General features: G+C 33.0%; 1 protein-coding gene and 1 long non-coding RNA gene across 2 annotated transcripts; both read left to right on the top strand.

Annotated features, from left to right (window-relative positions):
* Nucleotides 1–10,934: 10,934 nt before the first annotated feature.
* On the top strand, nucleotides 10,935–12,000 carry LOC139480881 (uncharacterized). Its single transcript, XM_071263808.1, has one exon. The coding sequence runs from the start codon at nucleotides 11,098–11,100 to the stop codon at nucleotides 11,752–11,754; it is 657 nt and encodes a 218-aa protein (XP_071119909.1). The 5' UTR covers nucleotides 10,935–11,097; the 3' UTR covers nucleotides 11,755–12,000.
* A 556-nt stretch (nucleotides 12,001–12,556) lies between these two features.
* LOC139480882 (uncharacterized) lies at nucleotides 12,557–20,618 on the top strand. The gene is made up of 3 exons (XR_011654528.1): nucleotides 12,557–13,031; nucleotides 14,149–14,256; nucleotides 20,460–20,618. It is a non-coding gene; the product is annotated as an uncharacterized lncRNA (long non-coding RNA).
* The last annotated feature ends 1,553 nt before the right edge of the window (nucleotides 20,619–22,171 follow it).

Genomic DNA, 22,171 nt, shown 5'->3' with positions numbered 1-22,171 from the left:
CATTGGATCCTTTCTACAGCTAGAACAATAAACTGACGTCAGGGAAATGAGTTAAATACATCTATCTTTTTAATTTAGAAACACTGTTTTTGAGATATCCATTTGACGTAACTCTGTGCTTAGGGTGCAATCAACAGTTTTTTTCTATGACGTCATATTTTGAGGGACCATGTATAAGTGACCCTTAGTGGTGGACTGATTAATAAAGATACTTGTATAAAACTAGATATCACTGGAATCAGAATGTTCTCTAGTTTATAATGGAATAAAAAAAAGTGTACTTTTAATAGTATAAAAAAGTTTTATCCAGAGAAACTGGGAAAAACTTTGCCTAATTTAAGCTTAAAAAACCTGAAATCAGGTCATGTGCACACCCCTGAAGACATGATACCTGCACATTTTTCATAATCAAAGTTGTATGAATTTCATAGCTTTTTACCTGGTCTTTCAAAAAATTCATGCTTCAGGGTACGTTCGCCTGCTCCGAAAAGAGCTACAGTGGCTGCAAATAAGTTTTCAATTTTCACTGCCAAAAAAAACAGACTGTTTACAGTGTTGTCTCCCCTCAAAACATGTATATTTAATCTAATTTTTTTAATTATTTTAATCATTCAACCTGTTTTAATTGAAGTTAATTAACATATCTTTACAACCAAATACAAAAAAACATGATACTTTTTCACCAATTATGTTGATAAAAAGGGACTTCCCTCCATGTCCATTTTTAGTTGGGGAATAACCCCTAGTTTTTTTTTTTATACGAAACTGTTTATAGCACCCTTATGTATCCCATCTTACTCTTACCCTTACCAGGAAATCTTTCTCCGTCCACTTCGGGACAACCTCATTTGAGTAGTTAATATTCCACCACCACATCTATTTACACTATTTTACACACATTATCGGTAATTCACTTGAGTACGGAGATATCAATGTTTTATATTATCCTCCATGTATCACTGAATTAGCCATGTTTAAAATAATTTCAACATTATACGAGTATATACAGTACACTATTTGACAGGTATGTGTGACAGGGCAAAAGTGGACATCACGTCTTATTAACTTATTTATAAAATTTACAATTAAATTTTATTTTGAAATGAAATCACGTCTTATTAACTTATTTATAAAATTTACAATTAAATTTTATATGAAATGAAATCACGTCTTATTAACTTATTTATAAAATTTACAATTAAATTTTATATGAAATAAATAAATTCAATTATTTAAATAAAAATTGGATAAAGAAATAAATGTGTCAAATTATTAACATGTAACGATTTTCGTTTACAAAGCTTTTTGTGTTATAATTTAAAATTAAGCCATGTAAGTGTCAAATAGATTTTCACAAAGAAGGAAATAAGACTGTTGATAAATAATAGATAAAGTCACAGCTTTACATAGTCTTTTGATTTCTCTTATGTAAAGAACAATTAATCCTAGAGTCTTTTCAATTAGCGCTTATTCAGCCTAAAACCCAAGCGATAGATATTTATGATGTAATGAGGCATGAGGACCGCCAAGGGACCTCAATCATCACGTCTTATTAACTTATTTATAAAATTTACAATTAAATTTTATATGAAATGAAATCACGTCTTATTAACTTATTTATAAAATTTACAATTAAATTTTATATGAAATAAATAAATTCAATTATTTAAATAAAAATTGGATAAAGAAATAAATGAAACTTCCGGTAATGGATGCGCCCATGCCTTTCACATGCTGCACTTAAATACACATAAAACCCATGGTATTTGATGAATGGAACTTCATAAATTAATGAAATAGTTGAAAATAGTTACAGTTCTCAATTTAGAACACAAAGTCCGATAATTAAACCTGACAGTCCTTGAAATATTTACACCTAACATAACGTGATAAAAATGGCGGTGCCGAGGGAAATTAAACCACCATTAAAATTCCAAAATTGTGTGACAGGTAATGAATTTGACGAGTGTACAGATATAAACTCGAATAACAAATACACAGACTGTCAGTTAGAAGAACCAATGCCCTGCCATCAAGTTAATGGTAAAACAAACAACGTTACGTTCAGAACACTGCCTGAAAAGATTGAACCCTTGAAAAATGCAATTGTGCAACATTTTGGAACAGAAAAAACTACCTTCTTAAAGGAAAAAACAGTTATCAAAATTTTATGTGACTGTGGTACTGACAAAAACTGCACCATTAAGATAAACTTTTATAAATCGGGCTCCGTTGTGATTCAGGGTGCCAAATGTGTACAGTTTAGCGAAACATATTTCGAAACTCTGAAGCACATAGTGAAATCACAAGACAGCTCCCTACTACAAAAAAGTGGAAATGATGACAGTTTTAATGATCATAGCTTAAGTTTAGACAATACTAAAATTGAACAATCTACAACTGGAAAAAATCTTCAAAATGAAAACAATCTTAGTGACACGTCTTTAACATTTGCAAAATCCCTTGCAAATGTCAACAACACATCTACCCCAATCAGGAAAGAGGGTACAAAAAAAACCCAGGACAATCAAGTAGAAACACCTAAGGAAAAGATTTCAAAACACGGCCAAATGTTGAGCTCCAAACTTGACACACTTACAGCAACTTTGACCACTATTGACATTTCCTTTAAGTTATTTGTAAATAAATTAAACGACCTCAAGAATGCAACAGACACTATTGTGCCAGACATCAAAGGATTTGTTCCAGAATTAATATCATCAAACCAAAAAATCAAATATGTTTCACAACAAATTGCAAATTTTGACAATAAAATAAAACACTGCAATCAGACTCTGGAATCTCTTCATTTGAAAATAAATCTTCTTGACACACAGTTTAAAGAATCAGCATTTAATAAAGATATCATAATTGAGAAACTGCAAAATAATGAAAAAATTCTTATCGATTTCCGAGAAGAGAACAATGACAGTATGGAGTCAATTTCGAACAAAATTGCAGAATTCAATAATCGCATTTCACGTTTAGAGGAATTAAACACAAGCATGAATTCAAGATGCAATTCAAAAGAATCAATTAATGAACGAAGAGAAAAGAGAACAAGTGAATCTCATACTCAAAATGTTGGAGTGTCAGAATGCGATTATCTCATTCTCAGTGACTCGATTCTCAGAAGAATTATTCCTAAAAAATTTTCTCCAGATGGAAAAACAATAAAACGATACATTAGAGGGGGAGCAGAAACATGTTCCCCTTTCATAGAGAAAAACGGCAAAAACATAAAACCACAGCATGTCCTTATCAGCATAGGAACGAGGGATTTGCAGAACAATGCAGTTAAAAACAAGGAATTTGAAAACCTTTTTCACACTACAACACAAATTTGGCCAAATGCTAAAATATTTGTTTTACCTATAATTCGAAGAAAGGACATGACTGATGCAAGAGTACACGATGCCAACGAAATCCTAGCCACAGAATGCTTGAAATTTCAAAAGATAACATTAATAAAAAAGTTTGAACCAACAGATGAAATGTTCTACGACCAGGTTCATTTAAACAGTAAACAAGGTTTCCCTGAAATCGTAAAACACCTTAAAACAGCAATGAACATGTATGGGAACAGACCTTCACGTTCTAATCATGCTAACCAACAACCAATCGCTACAGGAGGTATAAACTTTTCTCACCGGCAACCAAACACTAGTCAAAGATTCAGTGCATTTGACAATTCTATGGATAGACCGCCTCCAATTCTTCACAAAAACACGATGTATCCGCCGTGGGGTCAGATGATACCAGAAAATCCCCAATATCCAACGTGGGGTCCGATGCCACCAGGAAACCCCCCAAGTCCACCGTGGGGTCCGATGCTACATGATAAAACTTTGTGTCCCCCATGGGGTCAACCGCCGCCCAACATATTGCCGTGGCAAGTCCCTTGGTTGTGGCAACCTTATCGTCAGTTCAATCAAGTACAACATTAACTGTGTTTTACCATGATTTATTCATTAGTACATGTAAACAATAGATCATTTTACAAATTATGAAGTTAAAACTATAGATTATATAATTTTTTTACATTTGATTTTTCAAAACAATTTAAAAAAAAAAAAAAATTTCCCCACAGATTAATTCACCCTTTTTGCAAGTTTTTAATATTCATATAATTTTCTTTCTGATAATAAAAAAAACCAAAAAATATCTTTAATTCTTTGAATTTCATTTTATTAAATTTACAAATCATTTAAAAATGTTAAAGATAAAAAAAAAAAAAAAATTTACAGATAAACATCAATAGCCAATACTCAAGTTGTTTAACTAAAACACTTGATGTTAAATTTTTGTTTACTTTTTTATTTTAATTGGAAAGTATCCAAAGAACCGGTATATGTTTTAAATACCAAAAGGTTCATATATGTTTTCCTTCTTTTATTGTACATAATCTCTTTTATATCTTGCATCACTATAGATGTATCATAAAGTATGTCATAATATTACATACAACCAATACATATAAACAAATATATTTAAGTTATACATGCATGTAGAATTAAGAAATATCATGCATCAGATCACTATAAAAATGTTTAAAGCATATTTGCATATATGCTACTTAGTATAATGATTTTGTTTGTGTTGTTCCATCATCTTAAATTAATGGGTTTTATCAAATCAATATTGTAAAATGTGTACAAATTTACTAAAAACTGCTGTTTGGAATATTGAGGGTCTCACCACTGACAAGATAAATGACCCACATTTCAACAAAATTATTTCACAGTTTCAGATTATAAGCTTTATTGAAACTTGGACAAATGTTGTTGATGTTAATGAAATAAGTATCCCAGGTTTCTGCTTTGTTGACAGTAATAACAGAAAAAAGCATCATAAAGCCAGACGCAATTCTGGTGGAATAAATATTTTTGCTAAAAATTCCATTTCAAAAGGAATAAAAAAATTACCAAAATATCACACTGATATCCTTTGGATCAAAATTGACCATATTTTTTTCAAATTAGATAAGGACATACATGTATATATTGCTACAGTATATATGTCTCCAGAAAGTTCTAGCATGAACACTACCGGGTAAGGAACCCATTTATGACAAGCTACTAGCTGATGTTGTTAAATACTCTAATTTAGGGCACATTATAGTTCAAGGCGATTTCAATGCCTATACTAATACAAAACCAGATTTTATTGCCTTTGATAATTCTTGTACTTCAAATCAAGATGATTTACAATATATTTCTGATCAAAATATACCAAGGAATAACCTTGACACCAAACTTGTCAACAATAGTGGAAAGTATCTACTGAATTTATGTAAGGAATCAAGTCTTAGAATACTAAATGGTAGAACCATAGGTGATTTACATGGTAAACACACTTGTATTACATACAATGGATGTAGTGTTGTAGATTATATGCTTGTGTCTAAAGAATTATTACATATAGTTGGTTATTTTGAAGTACATGACTTTACTTCTTTGTCAAATCATTGTATAATAAGTTGTTCTTTATTAATAGGTTTTATTATGCCTCAAAATACACCCCAATATCAGTTGAATCCTATCCCAAATAAATTTATATGGACACCTGAAGCAATAAATCTCTACACATTAAATAGTAATAGTATAGAGAGTAAAAACAAATTTGAACAGTTTTTGAAATCAACATTTAAAGACTCTGAATCAGCAGTAAATTCATTTCTAAACTCATAAAACATAATATCCCCCAAAAAATGTTTAATGTTATTTATTCAATGTATACTGATACAGTAAGTAGAATAAAATTCTCTAATGGGTTGAGTCCTCCATTCCTATCAGAAAGGGGTGTTAAACAAGGTGACGTATTGAGTCCCCTTCTTTTTAACTATTTTATAAATGATCTAGTAGGTAATCTTGATAACAAACATACGGATCCAGTTGCTATTGGGGATACCTCTTTGAACATTCTTTTATATGCAGATGATATTGTGTTACTATCTGAAAGCAAAGAGGGTCTACAAAAATCTCTTGATATTTTACATGAATATTGTTCAACATGGAAACTACAAGTTAATACTGATAAATAAAAAATTATGATATTTAATTCTAATGGCAAGACATTGTTAAACCATTTTACTTATGATAATGCATATCTTGAAACAGTAACAAATTATTGTTACTTGGGTATTGTTTTAAAGTATAATGGCAATTTTTGCCTTGCTGTGAATACTCTAATGGAAAAAGCCAGGAAGGCATACTATAAAATAAAGAAAACTATAGGTCTCAACAACCCATGTAGACTTCTTGAAAAATTGTTTGATTGTTTAGTTACTCCCATTCTTACATATTGTAGTGAAATTTGGGGGGTGGATTCACATTTTAAAGACTCTAATCCATTTGAAAAACTTCATGTTAAATTTATAAAAGACATATTAGGGGTTCACTGTAAGGCATCTAATGATGGATGTCGAGCTGAACTTAATAGAATTCCCTTGAAAAATAAAATATTATATTCAATATTCAACTACCTGAACCATATAGTTTCTTCGGAAAATTCTTTGGCATATGATATATTCACTAAATCTGTAGATTCAAACCATTGGGTCATAAAGGTCAAGAATCTTTTGAATGAACTTGGAATGTCTTATATCATCAATAACTTTAATTATGTTAAAGGTAATTTAAATTCTATTAAACAAAGAATTAATGACCAATGTTTGCGAGTTCAAAATGCAAATATATTTGAATCCAAAAAGTTAGACTTTTCAAAAGTGTCTACATAATGGGCAGAAGACCACCCTATGTTGATATATTAAAAAACAGAAGTGACAGAGCTGCAATATGTAAGATCCGTATAAGCGCTCATACACTGATGATTGAAAGAGGGAGACATCTAAATATTCCCAGAAATGAGAGATACTGCTCTGTATGTAATTCTGGTCAAATTGAAAATGAAAAACATTTTCTTTTACATTGTGAAAAATACTCAACTAAGAGGGACATATTTTACCATAAAGTTTCAAATATAATCGTTGATCCTACAAAATTTCAAAAACATGAAAATAATATAATCTTTTTATTAAATAATAATTCATACACAATCCTAAAATTAACTTCCTCTTTCATCTCAGACAGTTTGAACCTGCGTAAAGCAGAACAAACTCTATAAAATTGCTAATAATCATTGTTCATAATATTACATATTAATATTGTCATTATTTTCAATACTTAATATGTTTGACCAACTATGTAATTGATATATTTTTTTTAATCATTTACTGTTGATGATATTGTTCTAAATATGCCTATTGATATTCTATGCATTATTACTATTTGTATACCAGTTGTATGGGCCATTGCCAATTATTGTAATTGTGTTTGTGCCAATAAAATATTTGTATTTGTATATTTGTATCTTATTAATAAATTCAATTATTTAAATAAAAATTGGATAAAGAAATAAATGTGTCAAATTTATTAACATGTAACGATTTTCGTTTACAAAGTTTTTTGTGTTATAATTTAAAATTAAGCCATGTAAGTGTCAAATAGATTTTCACAAAGAAGGAAATAAGACTGTTGATAAATAATAGATAAAGTCACAGCTTTACATAGTCTTTTGATTTCTCTTATGTAAAGAACAATTAATCCTAGAGTCTTTTCAATTAGCGCTTATTCAGCCTAAAACCCGAGCGATAGATATTTATGATGTAATGAGGCATGAGGACCGTCAAGGGATCTCAATCAGTTAATGCTTTGTTAAATTAAGAAATAAACTTTCTTGTGCCTCACCTGGAAACAAAGTCACATGACCTTAGTATTTTTGGTGGCGTTTGTGGTCACTTGCAAAGCGACCATCAACAAATAAAGTTATATATTTCGAATTGTCTGTATTTTTCCAGGTGAGTGCAAATATTAATAGTTATTTAATATTTCAAATATAAGAAGTTAATTTATATTATGTTTAGTGAAAACTAATATTCTAAATTATTCAGATACTGATTTTAACAGAGTTCATATCTAAACTTAAAATAATCAAGTCATTTTATAAATCTCTAAATAAAAAAATAAGTAGCGTGGCATCATCATAAAATCTAAATAATGTAAATAATTATGATAATAATTGTTTCACGTTTCTATCTAAGTAATTCAAGTTAGGTCTTTTTAATGTTAAATTAAATAAAACGTTTAAGTAGATTTGCATTCGTAACGTATTTCAATCTTCAGCTAAGGAAGTGTATTAGTTATTAAATGTACATATGTAATTATTGTTTTTATGTGTATGAAAAGGACAAGTTATTTGTCTTATTTTAGCGTAGTTAGTTTTCTTACTTTATTCAATGTATTTTATTAATGAAAGTATCAGTGCGCTGCTGCAAGGTATAGTCAGGTTTTTAGGCAGTTCAATAAAGAGTTGCCTCCCATTTGAAAACAGCGTTTTCAGTCAAATCAGATATTCAGTCAACATGGGTTTCTATTCTTATGTCATGTTTATCATAGACTCTGAAGGTACATTCAATTCATAATTCAAGCATAATCATGCAATCAATATTCTTGTCATGTCGAAAGGTTGAGATGTCTCCTAATCGAGGGTGATCCGAGTCAAACATATGAAACTGCAGCAAGCCACTGTTTTATGTTCATGTTTATGTAAATAGCACATGTTTTGTTAATTATTCCAATGTTTTATAGTGTCTTTATTGTTCGTGATCATAAGTCACAAGCCCTATTGTCATGTTACAGCTATCTAAGCAAGTTTTATAAAGTGTGTATGCAAAATACAGTCAGTCTAAATTGAGCATTGAAACTTATAGTCAAAATCTATATTTGGTATTAAATGAGCTATCATATATTGAGATCCGTTTTAGTAAGTAAGGCAAATGACTTTAGTCATTCTTTTATTATGTTTCAAGTTAGTTTCCCCCGTCATTCAATATTCTGCTAGTTTCCCCATTCTATTTCATAAATCAGTCATTAATGATGTCATATCATTATTCAGATTAAATGTGACTTTTGCTTGGCCCGGTACAATGTTTCAGTCATTTATTTGTATCCGTGTAAAGAATTGTGTGATTGCTATTCAAATGTCATTATGTTGTGTATTATATTATATATCATTCTATCATGTCTATTGTGTAATGTATAATATATTAGCACTTGCAAAGCGACCATCAACAAATAAAGTTATATATTTCGAATTGTCTGTATTTTTCCAGTCAACCAGTCAGAGGTTATTGTATGTCAGAATCATCAACCAGTCAGAGGTTATCATTCAGTACATTGGTCAGACACAAATTGGTCGCACACATTATAACTGCACAGTCACAAGTAGTTCACATAGCAAGTACACACAACAACAAACACGCCAAGTTACAAGCTCAGATATGCTCTCGGCACATGTATATCAATGGAAGAGACTTCCTTTTGGTATAGCGTCAGCCCCAGCTTCATTTCAGCATATGCTCACTCATGTGTTACATGGTCTCAATTATCAAATGGCTTTGGTATATGTAGATGACATTTTGGTATTCAGTCGAAACTTTGAGGAACACATGAGACATCTGCAGTTGGATTTTGATAGACTCTTATCAGCAGGCTTAACTCTGAAGCCAAGCAAATGTGATTTTGCAAAGAAAGAGGTTATATCTTAGGTCAGTTTGATTCGGAAGGTAGGGAAAGAGTCTGTGCTTACAATGGTCGTTCTCTCTCACAATCTGAAAGTAAATGGTCTATCAGTGAAAAAGAGTGTCTAGCTGTCTTAAAAGGAATTAAAAACTATCATGTCTATTTTGCTAATAGTCACTTTAAAATCTACACTGACCATCAAGCTCTCAAATGGCTTTCTAGTATTAAGCAGTCTACAGGTAGATTGGCTCGTTGGTCTGTCTTATTACAAGGATACGACTATGAAATATGTTTTCGAAGAGGCAGTAAGAACACAATTGCAGACTGTCTGTCCCGCAGAGAGTATCCCCATACTGATAACAATCTTCCAGAGCCAGAGGACAGCATTCCTTCTATTGAGGTTAATCACATTTCAACATCTGAACCAAATAATTCTGATCATATAGAGGTTACATTTTTCTTCACTGAAAATCCACCTATTCAAAGACCTCTCTTAGCTGCAATAGACACGCCCACAGAGTTTAACATCACAACTGAAAAAATAGGAGATTGTCAAAAAGATTGTCCTGATTTTAAAGACATGTACACATATCTTTCAAACGACATCCTTCCTGAAGACAAAAACATGCAGACAAGGTGAAACATGAGTTCCAACAATATTGCCTACTAAATGGAGTACTTTATCACTTCTTCCAACCACGTTCTAGAGGGGTAAAACACAAAGATCGTTTCATTAAACAACTGGCTTTACCTAGAAAATTTAGGAATGATGTACTAGCTTCTTACCACAATCTAGGTCATTTTGGTTTCGATAGGACATATTTTGCCATGCGGCAAAAATATTTCTTTCCTGGTATGTACAAAGCAGTTGCAGACTATATCAGAGGGTGTGATATGTGCCAAAGAGCTAAACAACCAGCACATGCAAAGAGAGTACCACTGACAAACATGCCAATTCAAGATACTTTCAGTAGATGGCACCTTGACATCATAGGACCATTCCATCACTTACAAAAGAATCATACCGTTATATTCTCATAATAGTTGATTCTTTTAGTAAATGGACAGAAGCCTTTCCAGTTAGATCTGAGAGTGCTGAAGAAATATCTACAATACTTCACAGAGAAATCTTTTCAAGATATGGAACATGTCATAGTCTTGTTACAGACAGGGTCAGGGTTTCGCCAGTAAACTTGTTGCTGCAATCAACCAAATCTACAATGTAAAACATTCTTTTACTAGTAGCTACCATCCTCAAACTAATTCTGTAGCAGAACGGACTAATAAAACTATTATTCAGTGCATGCGAACTCTTGTCGATGAAAATCAGCTTAACTGGCCTGAACTTCATTAGAGTTCAGTCCTTTCTATCTTGTTTTTGGCAAGGAGATGAATCTTCCACTTGATACAAGTCTTATTCCAAAACCTGATATTAACAAGAATCTTGTACACCATATCAAAAACGTGCTAGACAACCTGAAGATAGCAAGAACTTTAGCTACAGAAAATCTCAAACATGCACAGGAATACCAGAAATTGCATTATGTCAGACAAAAATACAGAAAAACCTACATTTGAAATACAAGACCAGGTCTTAATGTACACACCAAAAGTCCCTGTAGGATTGTCATCAAAACTACACAGAAAATTTGATGGACCATTTTACATTGCTAGAAAAGGCCTAAATCATACATACAAACTAAGAAGATGTAGCAATAACAAAGAGCTAAAAAGTATGATCAATGCAAACAGACTTAAACTATATCATCCTCCTGACCATAGACGAGACCTTGGTGCACCAGATGATGATGTTCCTCGTCAAGATCCAATGCGCATTGTACCGCCAAACTTTGTGCAACCTCAACAAAACGACCCACAAATTGATCAAAATCCCCACGTAAATGATCAAGACAACACTATCGCCGATGCTGATGTTCCAAACGATCCAATTCAAGACATTGATCAAAACAAAACATACGAAATCAGTCGTATCATCAAGTCTAGAAAAAACCAAGGAAAACCAGAGTTTTTAATCAAATGGGCTGGTTATACAGAGAAAACATGGGAACCTGAAGAACATATACCTACTGAAATCGTCAGACAATTTTATGCCACCAGGACACAGAAAGGCACTCGCCGCAGACGTCCAGTCAAAAATCCATTCTTTCAGTAGTCATTTAAGGTTGCTCCATATGTAGATATTGTACAGGGTTTCCTCCAGTCAAGATATTACATAGTTTCTTTCAATGGAAATATGTTTTATTGTCATTCTTATAGTCAGTCATGTACATATTTTTTTTTATAGTCCACATTTTTCAATCACTTGTTATTGGTTTTTTTTCATGTCTTTTATATTATTGTATGTCATTTCGACCAGTCTAGGGTCTAATCAATTTAAAAATACTATATATATACTGAGCCGTATAAAATTGAGAATGGAAATGGGGAATGTGTCAAAGAGACAACAACCCGCCCAAATAAAAAACAACAGCAGAGGGTCACCAACAGGTCTTCAATGTAGCTAGAAATTCCCGCACCCGGAGGCGTCCTTCAGCTGGCCCCTAAACAAATATATACTAGTCCAGTGATAATGAACGCCATACTAATTTCCGTATGTATAGACCAGTCATGGGTCATAGTCACTTGGACCAGTCATAGGTCACTGTTATATTGACCACTCAGGGGTCATTCTCTTTTTCGACCAGTCAAAGGTCATGTCTATTCGACCAGTCAAGGGTCATCGTTTTTGTACCAGTCAAGGGTAACTTTCATCGTGATCAATCATAGGTCATAATCAAACCAGTCAAAGGTCTTCAAAGTCTTAAAAATTGGTTTATTTTTTTATGGCAAATCAATAATCATATTGATATCAGTCTGGTATCAAATTTAAAGTCTTCATTGACTAAAGCAGACACACACCATATCTCTCAAATGTAATGTAAGGTTAAGTGTTTTCCATTTGTTATGGCATAATTTAGAGGTAGGCACTTAAAGTTAACCATCGAGAGACGTTAACCACCGAGAGTCGGTTTTTAGACCCGCCCAGTGCACCTAAGCACGCCTACTTTTGGAGCTCTTTAGTATGAAGATAAGAAAAATATACGAAATTACGGAACTGTGTACCCTGTTTTATCCTTGTTGTTGGTGTTTCTTACGCATGCGCACAAAGCACGGGGATAGTTACGGTTACTGACTCAGGAACCTTGTATATTATATACCTCGGTTTACAGACGTTTAATAAACTGGATCACTGTTGTGTTCACTTATCGATACACTACGATGGAATTACGGACCAGTTTAACATAAACATGGTAAATAGATAGACAGCTGATAATCATAATTGATTAAGAAATAACCTGGAAGAAGAAATGAGTTAACTATTGATTATAACAGAGACGAGAATGCCATCGTGTTTGTTCTGCTAAAAATTCAGGAACATTGGAGTTTATGGTTAGATTTTAAATATTTATTGTCTCCAAACTGGATAAATTTGATATAGTAACAACCCAACCCCCCCTTTTTTTTTATAAATAACTCGAGAACTACACATCGCGCTCGCTTAACAAAGTAACAATAAGAAATAATTATTGTTAGTTTCAAGAATAATTAATCGTCAAAACTTATCCCCTCCCCGACATCAAAGGAAGTTAAATGTATTATCCCAACATTAGACCAAATTATTATGATATAAGGACGTCTTGACAGGCTATTATTTTATTTTGTTTTGTTGGTTTTTTTTTGCTTTGACGTCTTCCTCCTGTATGAAAAAAACATAATAGTCCCCCCCTTTTCCCCCATAATATAGCTTTTTAAGAAGTCATAATTATTTGGACTACCCCTGAATATATTTCAGACAGACTCTTCTCTAAAAAAATGTAAACATGATTTGAGAGAAATCTTTGGAATAGTTTTTTAAATGATTTAATTATTATGTCATGTATGTAATTAACATTAACATAGTTATAAGCTGAGGCTACTAGTATAACACATAGTGTTATAGTAGTCTCAGCTATAAACTTTCCATTGTATTGACCAATTTGACTAACTCATATGCTCTTTCCCATAAATGTCACAATATCAATATATTACAGTAAAACTGATAGTTTGATGACATTGTTTAAGACTATTGACCTCAGGTCAGCCTAAACTGAGTTTAAAACTGTAATTTATTCATTAAAACAGTTCAAGACATGTACCTTCTGAAATGTGATTGCATCAAAATTAAACCTAAGGCATAACATACTTAGTGTGCAGGAAGTGCCACCAAATAAATACTGATTTGTAAAATTAGATGATGATATTTGTGAAGTCAAAGATATTATAGCTAGTTATAACTGGTTTTAGATATAAATCTGAGTAAAAGGTTGATTTATATGTGCTCTTTCATGTTTAGATTATAATTTAAATTTAATCTTTTGAAGTTTTTTTTATAATATTAAGACATTAAAATGACAATTATTTATTTATACACAAAAAAATAATTTTTGTCCTTTTCTAGTTGAATGACTGTACACAAACATTATACACACATAATTTTGATGATTCTGTAATGTTTTTTTTTCTATAGCCCCAGAATGTGACAAAAGACTTATTAATCCAGATTTACAAAAAATAGAAATAGTTCAGCTACCATAAGACTGCTATGACAAAAATTCTGTAGTTTCCAGAATTTGAGGTAGAGTATAGTTAGGAATAGTTTGATTATGCAGATGCTTAGTTTGCCATAAACAATTATGCCCTTGATACAAAAGCAGAGGAAACAAAAAAGTATGAAAATAGTTGAAAAAAGTAATCATTATTACCTAGTCATATACTGTAAATAGAAAAAGAGAAAAGCACTGGTTATGATTTGGTATTTTTAATAGCATTATCATTTGTCCATAACTTAAAGCTTGGAATATATACTGGATTGAGCTTGATATTTATTTAATATCATTGACACATGGTTGCAAGAAATGAAAGATGGTAATTTAAACCTAGCAATTTTATTAAGATTTAAAAAAAAAGCTTTTGATTTGGTAGAATATGGTCCGAGTACACAGTTATCGTCCTTTGATTTTCGTTGTCCCACGAATATAGTCCTTAGTGTGGACAGTGTGTTACTTGCCAATTTTTGTTATACCCCTTCCAAATTTATTTCTCCATGTTTTATGCCTCATATAGCAAGTTGGGGGTTGAAATGACACTGTAAAAAAAATTGGGTCATAAATATTAATGTAAAGTAGTGATTAGGTCCAGCTGAAAAAGGTCAAAAATTAGCACTTCAGAAGCTGTCAAAAGATTTCAAGACCCCCTTAACATAAAATTGTCCATATTTTGAGTTAGAGCTGATGAAGTTTTCTATAATTTTGATATAATTTGTCCCAAAAGTAGGACAACACACTGTAAAAATATTATTGAGAAAGCGCAGGTGGGATTTTTTTAATTTTCATTTATTGTCTAAAAGAAATGCACTACGAAATAACTGTGTACTCGGACCATATGACTTTCTTTGTTTAAAGCTCGACATGTATGGATTTAGTGAGACTACTGTTAGTTTTTTTAAGTCGTACCTGAATAACAAAAGGTATAAATTTGTAATGTTAACTCTGAACAACAACATGTAAAATTTGGTGTTCCCCAATGTTCTATACCTTGTCCTCTATTGTTTGTGCTATTTATAAATGACCTTCCCTTATGCATTAAAAATTGTGAAACAGACCTATATCGTTGTATATGCTGATGACACCACTATTCATAAATCAGGGGGAAACATCTAGAAAATATAAATGATGATGTTCAAGAAGATTTATACAGGGTTGAAGAGTGGTGTAAAATGAATAACATGTTCATAGATGTAAATGAAACAAAATGTTTGATTACTGGAACAAAGCAGAAACTATTCAGACTTTTTAACCAAACTTGATAATAAATTAAAGTATTACAAAATTCTTCATGTGAAAAAATATTAGTTTCAAAATTGACAGCCCACTAAGTAACTGGAGAAATAAAATTGACCAAGGTTGTGCTAATATATCATCCAGAATATACCATCTTTCTTAAATACATTTTTTTTTATATCTGCAAGAAAACATAATACAATGGGTGTTCTGCCCCTAATTGACTACTGTTGTATTATTTGGGATGAATGTAAAAATTGAGGGATAACAAGAATTTTAAAAATCCAAAAAAGGGCAGCATGATAAATTCTAGATGCAGATCCGTTATCCCTCTTGGTATATAGGAGCACTATATTCTATGTTAACCTCCGATAGTAGGTATAAACAAATACTGTTGATAGACGGTATATAGGAGCACTATATTCCATGTTAACCACCGACGGTAGGTATAGACAAATACTGGTGATAGACAGTATATAGGAGCACTATATTCTATGTTAACCACTGACGGTAGGTATAGCCAAATACTGTTGATAGACGGTATATAGGAGCACTATATCTTATGTTAACCACCGACGGTAGGTATAGACAAATACTGGTGATAGACGGTATATAAGAGCACTATATTGTATGTTAACTACCGACGGTAGGTATAGACAAATACTGTTGATAGACGGTATACAGGAGCACTATATTGTATGTTAACTACCGACAGTAGGTATAGACAAATACTGTTGATAGACGGTATATGGGAGCACTATATTGTATGTTAACTACCGACGGTAGGTATAGATAAATACTGTTGATAGACAGTATATAGGAGCACTATATTGTATGTTAACTACCAACAGTAGGTATAGACACATACTGTTGATACACGGTATATAGGAGCACTATATTGTATGTTAACTACCGACGGTAGGTATAGACAAATACTGTTGATAGACGGTATATGGGAGCACTATATTGTATGTTAACCACCGACGGTAGGTATAGACATATACTGTTGATAGATGGTATATAGGAGCACTATATTGTATGTTAACTACCGACAGTAGGTATAGACAAATACTGTTGATAGACGGTATATAGGAGCACTATATTGTATGTTAACCACCGACGGTAGGTATAGACAAATACTGTTGATAGACGGTATATAGGAGCACTATATTGTATGTTAACTACCGACGGTAGGTATGGACAAATACTGTTGATAGACGGTATACAGGAGCACTATATTGTATGTTAACTACCGACAGTAGGTATAGACAAATACTATTGATAGACGGTATATGGGAGCATTATATTGTATGTTAACCACCGACGGTAGGTATAGACAAATACTGTTGATAGACGGTATATAGGAGCACTATATTGTATGTTAACCACCGACGGTAGGTATAGACAAATACTGTTGATAGACGGTATATAGAAGCACTATATTGTATGTTAACTACCGACAGTAGGTATAGACAAATACTGTTGATAGACGGTATATAGAAGCACTATATTGTATGTTAACTACCGACAGTAGGTATAGACAAATACTGTTGATAGACGGTTTATGGGAGCACTATATTGTATGTTAACTACCGACAGTAGGTATAGACAAATATTGTTGATAGACGGTTTATGGGAGCACTATATTGTATGTTAAACACCGACGGTAGGTATAGCCAAATACTGTTGATAGACGGTATATAGGAGCACTATATTGTATGTTAACCACCGACGGTAGGTATAGACAAATACTGTTGATAGACGGTATATAGGAGCACTATATTGTATGTTAACTACCGACAGTAGGTATAGACAAATACTGTTGATAGACGGTATATGGGAGCACTATATTGTATGTTAACCACCGACGGTAGGTATAGACAAATACTGTTGATAGACGGTATATGTAGGAGCACTATATTGTATGTTAACCACCGACGGTAGGTATAGACAAATACTGTTGATAGACGGTATATAGAAGCACTATATTGTATGTTAACTACCGACAGTAGGTATAGACAAATACTGTTGATAGACGGTTTATGGGAGCACTATATTGTATGTTAACCACCGACGGTAGGTATAGACATATACTGTTGATATACGGTATATAGGAGCACTATATTGTATGTTTACCACTGACGGTAGGTATAGACAAATACTGTTGATAGACGGTATATAGAAGCACTATATTGTATGTTAACTACCGACGGTAGGTATAGACAAATACTGTTGATAGACGGTATACAGGAGCACTATATTGTATGTTAACTACCGACAGTAGGTATAGACAAATACTGTTGATAGACGGTATATGGGAGCACTATGTTGTATGTTAACCACCGACGGTAGGTATAGACAAATATTGTTGATAGACTGTATATACATTGTAGGAGCACTATATTGTATGTTAACCACCGATGGTAGGTATATACAAATGCTGTTGATAGACGGTATATGGGAGCATTATATTGTATGTTAACCACCGACGGTAGGTAAAGACAAATACTGTTGATAGACGGTATATAGGAGCACTATATTGTATGTTAACCACCGACGGTAGGTATAGACAAATACTGTTGATAGACGGTATATAGAAGCACTATATTGTATGTTAACTACCGACAATAGGTATAGACAAATACTGTTGATAGACGGTATATAGAAGCACTATATTGTATGTTAACTACCGACAGTAGGTATAGACAAATACTGTTGATAGACGGTTTATGGGAGCACTATATTGTATGTTAACTACCGACAGTAGGTATAGACAAATATTGTTGATAGACGGTTCATGGGAGCACTATATTGTATGTTAAACACCGACGGTAGGTATAGCCAAATACTGTTGATAGACGGTATATAGGAGCACTATATTGTATGTTAACCACCGACGGTAGGTATAGACAAATACTGTTGATAGACGGTATATAGGAGCACTATATTGTATGTTAACTACCGACAGTAGGTATAGACAAATACTGTTGATAGACGGTATATGGGAGCACTATATTGTATGTTAACCACCGACGGTAGGTATAGACAAATACTGTTGATAGACGGTATATGTAGGAGCACTATATTGTATGTTAACCACCGACGGTAGGTATAGACAAATACTGTTGATAGACGGTATATAGAAGCACTATATTGTATGTTAACTACCGACAGTAGGTATAGACAAATACTGTTGATAGACGGTTTATGGGAGCACTATATTGTATGTTAACCACTGACGGTAGGTATAGACATATACTGTTGATATACGGTATATAGGAGCACTATATTGTATGTTTACCACTGACGGTAGGTATAGACAAATACTGTTGATAGACGGTATATAGAAGCACTATATTGTATGTTAACTACCGACGGTAGGTATAGACAAATACTGTTGATAGACGGTATACAGGAGCACTATATTGTATGTTAACTACCGACAGTAGGTATAGACAAATACTGTTGATAGACGGTATATGGGAGCACTATATTGTATGTTAACCACCGACGGTAGGTATAGACAAATATTGTTGATAGACGGTATATACATTGTAGGAGCACTATATTGTATGTTAACCGCCGATGGTAGGTATATACAAATACTGTTGATAGACGGTATATAGAAGCACTATATTGTATGTTAACTACCGACAGTAGGTATAGACAAATACTGTTGATAGACGGTTTATGGGAGCATTATATTGTATGTTAACCACCGACGGTAGGTATAAACATATACTGTTGATAGATGGTATATAGGAGCACTATATTGTATGTTAACTACCGACAGTAGGTATAAACAAATGCTGTTGATAGACGGTATATGGGAGCACTATATTGTATGTTAACCACCGACGGTAGGTATAGACAAATACTGGTGATAGACGGTATATAGGAGCACTATATTGTATATTAACCACTGACGGTAGGTATAAACATATACTGTTGATAGATGGTATATAGGAGCACTATATTGTATGTTAACTACCGACAGTAGGTATAAACAAATGCTGTTGATAGACGGTATATGGGAGCACTATATTGTATGTTAACCACCGACGGTAGGTATAGACAAATACTGGTGATAGACGGTATATAGGAGCAACTACCAACAGTAGGTATAGACAGATACTGTTGATAGACGGTATCAAAGAGCACTATATTGTATGTTAACCAGCGACGGTAGGTATAGACAAATACTGTTGATAAATGCGTACGGTATATAGGAGCACTATATTGTATGTTAACTACCGACAGTAGGTATAGACAAATACTGTTGATAGACGGTATATAGGAGCACTATATTGTATGTTAACCACCGACGGTAGGTATAGACAAATACTGTTGATAAATGGTATATAGGAGCACTATATTGTATGTTAACTACAGACGGTAGGTATAGACAAATACTGTTGATAGACAGTATATAGGAGCACTATATTGTATGTTAACTACCGACAGTAGGTATAGACAAATACTGTTGATAGACGGTTTATGGGAGCACTATATTGTATGTTAACCACCGACGGTAGGTATAGACAAATACTGTTGATGGATGGTGCAAAGGAGTACTATATCGTATGTTAACCACTGACGGTAGGTATAGACAAATACTGTTGATAGACGGTATATAGGACTGTATTGTATGTTAACCACCGACGGTAGGTATAGACAAATACTGTTGATATACGGTATATAGGAGTATTGTATTTTATGTCAAACATCGACGATAGGTATGGACAAAATACGACAAATACTGTATACAGACAGTGTATAGAAGTACTGTATTGTATGGTAAACACTGACGGTTGGTATAGACAATTTATCATGCATCAATTGTAAATAAAAGTATCATGTGAGTGACACAGGCTCATTGAAGCCTCTAGTTTTGATATTATTAATGTGGAGATCTGGTCTAATTTATCATTTTCTCTATTACATGCATGATAACTGCAACAATTGAATTGAAATAAAAGTGATAATATTTCTGTTGTAGGTTATCAAGATTTAGTGTTTCCATACAAGTGACAAAGATTGAACAACAAAAACATCTCAAACTTTACAGGACAGAGTAGACTTTTTTCACTGTGCTTAGTTTTGTCTTTATGTCTAAATTATGATACCTTTAAAAAAACCAATAAAATATGGAATAACATTTATTTCTATCTTGTGAAGAAATAAGGGGTCATTCAAAACATAAGAATATATTGCTATCATATATGCAGATCAGCAGCCCATACATTTGCTATAGCACATAAATATGGGACCAATAATTTCAAGTTGCCTTTTAAAAAAGACCTTATTAATGTTATGCGAGATACCACCAAAGACCACTAGGTGTTGATCAAATGATATTGTAAATAAGAGGGTTGTCCAAAATATATCCAACAGCTGTTTGATATACACTACCTTAATCAAACCACAATGGTAAACAAACAGTTTTGGTCAGTCTTAAAAGAAGCAAATATAATTTAGAAAAAGTGCAAGCTGTTGATAAAAACTACAAATAACTGCCAGTCCTAAATGTGGGTGGAGATTACCATTTAGCACAAATGAGTTTCTGGACTAAAGAAAGTAATTTCGGCACAAACCGATTATACCCTTTCAAAAACTATGTGTAGTCCCTTTTATAAAAGTGGCAGATTATCTTTCTATCTAGAGTATCTATGACAACTAACTGCTGCTCCTAGTGACGTTAGTCTTTGGTTTATGAAAAGATTGGATATATTGTCACAATTCTTTTCTAAGGTACCGGTCTGATAAACAGGAAGTAGCCAGATTAGCTACTAAATATATGCACACTGAAATATAGTCCCTTAAAATTCCCATGGCTGTGTACATGTTCAGATACGAACTATGAAAATTTTGTTTATATCTTTAGAGAAGTAAAATCAAGTATGTATGTCTTTAGTTTTGTCAAATTGCTGTCTTGTTTTGTCCTGTTATTAGGTAACAGTACTGATACAATACTGTAAAAATACAGAGATGTGGTATGATTGCCAATGAGACGCCTACATGTATCCACTCAAGTTCAAATAAAGTGGATGTAAGCAGTTATATGCAACCATACAGCCTTCAACAATGAGAAAAATCATATCAAATAGACCCTTGTAAATAGGTGTTGATCAAATGATATTGTAAATAAGAGGGTTGTATATTTCATGACGGTATAATACTAAACCCCTAATAGGAGGGATTGTGCCTGATATTCATATGATGAAGACATAATCTTTCAATCAGTTTAATTAAGGTCTGGTTCTGGCATGTCAATAACTGCTAGTAGTCTGTTGTTATTTATGTATTATTGTCATTTTGTTTATTTTCTTTTGTTTCATATGCATATTCTGACATCGGACTCGGACTTCTCTTAAACTGAGTTTTACTGTGCGTATGGTTTCGCGTTTGTTTTTTCTACATTGGCTACAGGTATAGGGGAGGGTTGAGATCTCAAAAAACATGTTTAATCCCGCCGCAATTTTGCGCCTGTCCCAAGTTAGGAGCCTCTGACCTTTGTTAGTCTTGTATGATTTATAATTTTAGTTTCTTGTGTATAATTCGGAGCTTAGTATGACGTCCATTATCACTGAACTAGTATACATATTTGTTTAGGGGCCAGCTGACGGACACCTCCGTGTGCGGGAGTTTCTCGCTACATTGAAGATCTATCGGTGGCCTTCGGCTGTTGTCTGCTCTATGGTCGGGTTGTTG

This window comes from Mytilus edulis, chromosome 7 (assembly GCF_963676685.1).
Source record: "Mytilus edulis chromosome 7, xbMytEdul2.2, whole genome shotgun sequence".
Classification (NCBI taxonomy): Eukaryota; Metazoa; Mollusca; class Bivalvia; order Mytilida; family Mytilidae; genus Mytilus; species Mytilus edulis.
The sequence above is the reverse complement of the archived record's forward strand: the minus strand, read 5'-3'. Positions and strand labels throughout refer to the sequence as shown.

Coding starts and splice junctions, on each gene's coding strand:
- LOC139480881 (XM_071263808.1), top strand. CDS start 11,098: ATGCACAGGAATACCAGAAATTGCATTATGTCAGACAAAAATACAGAA.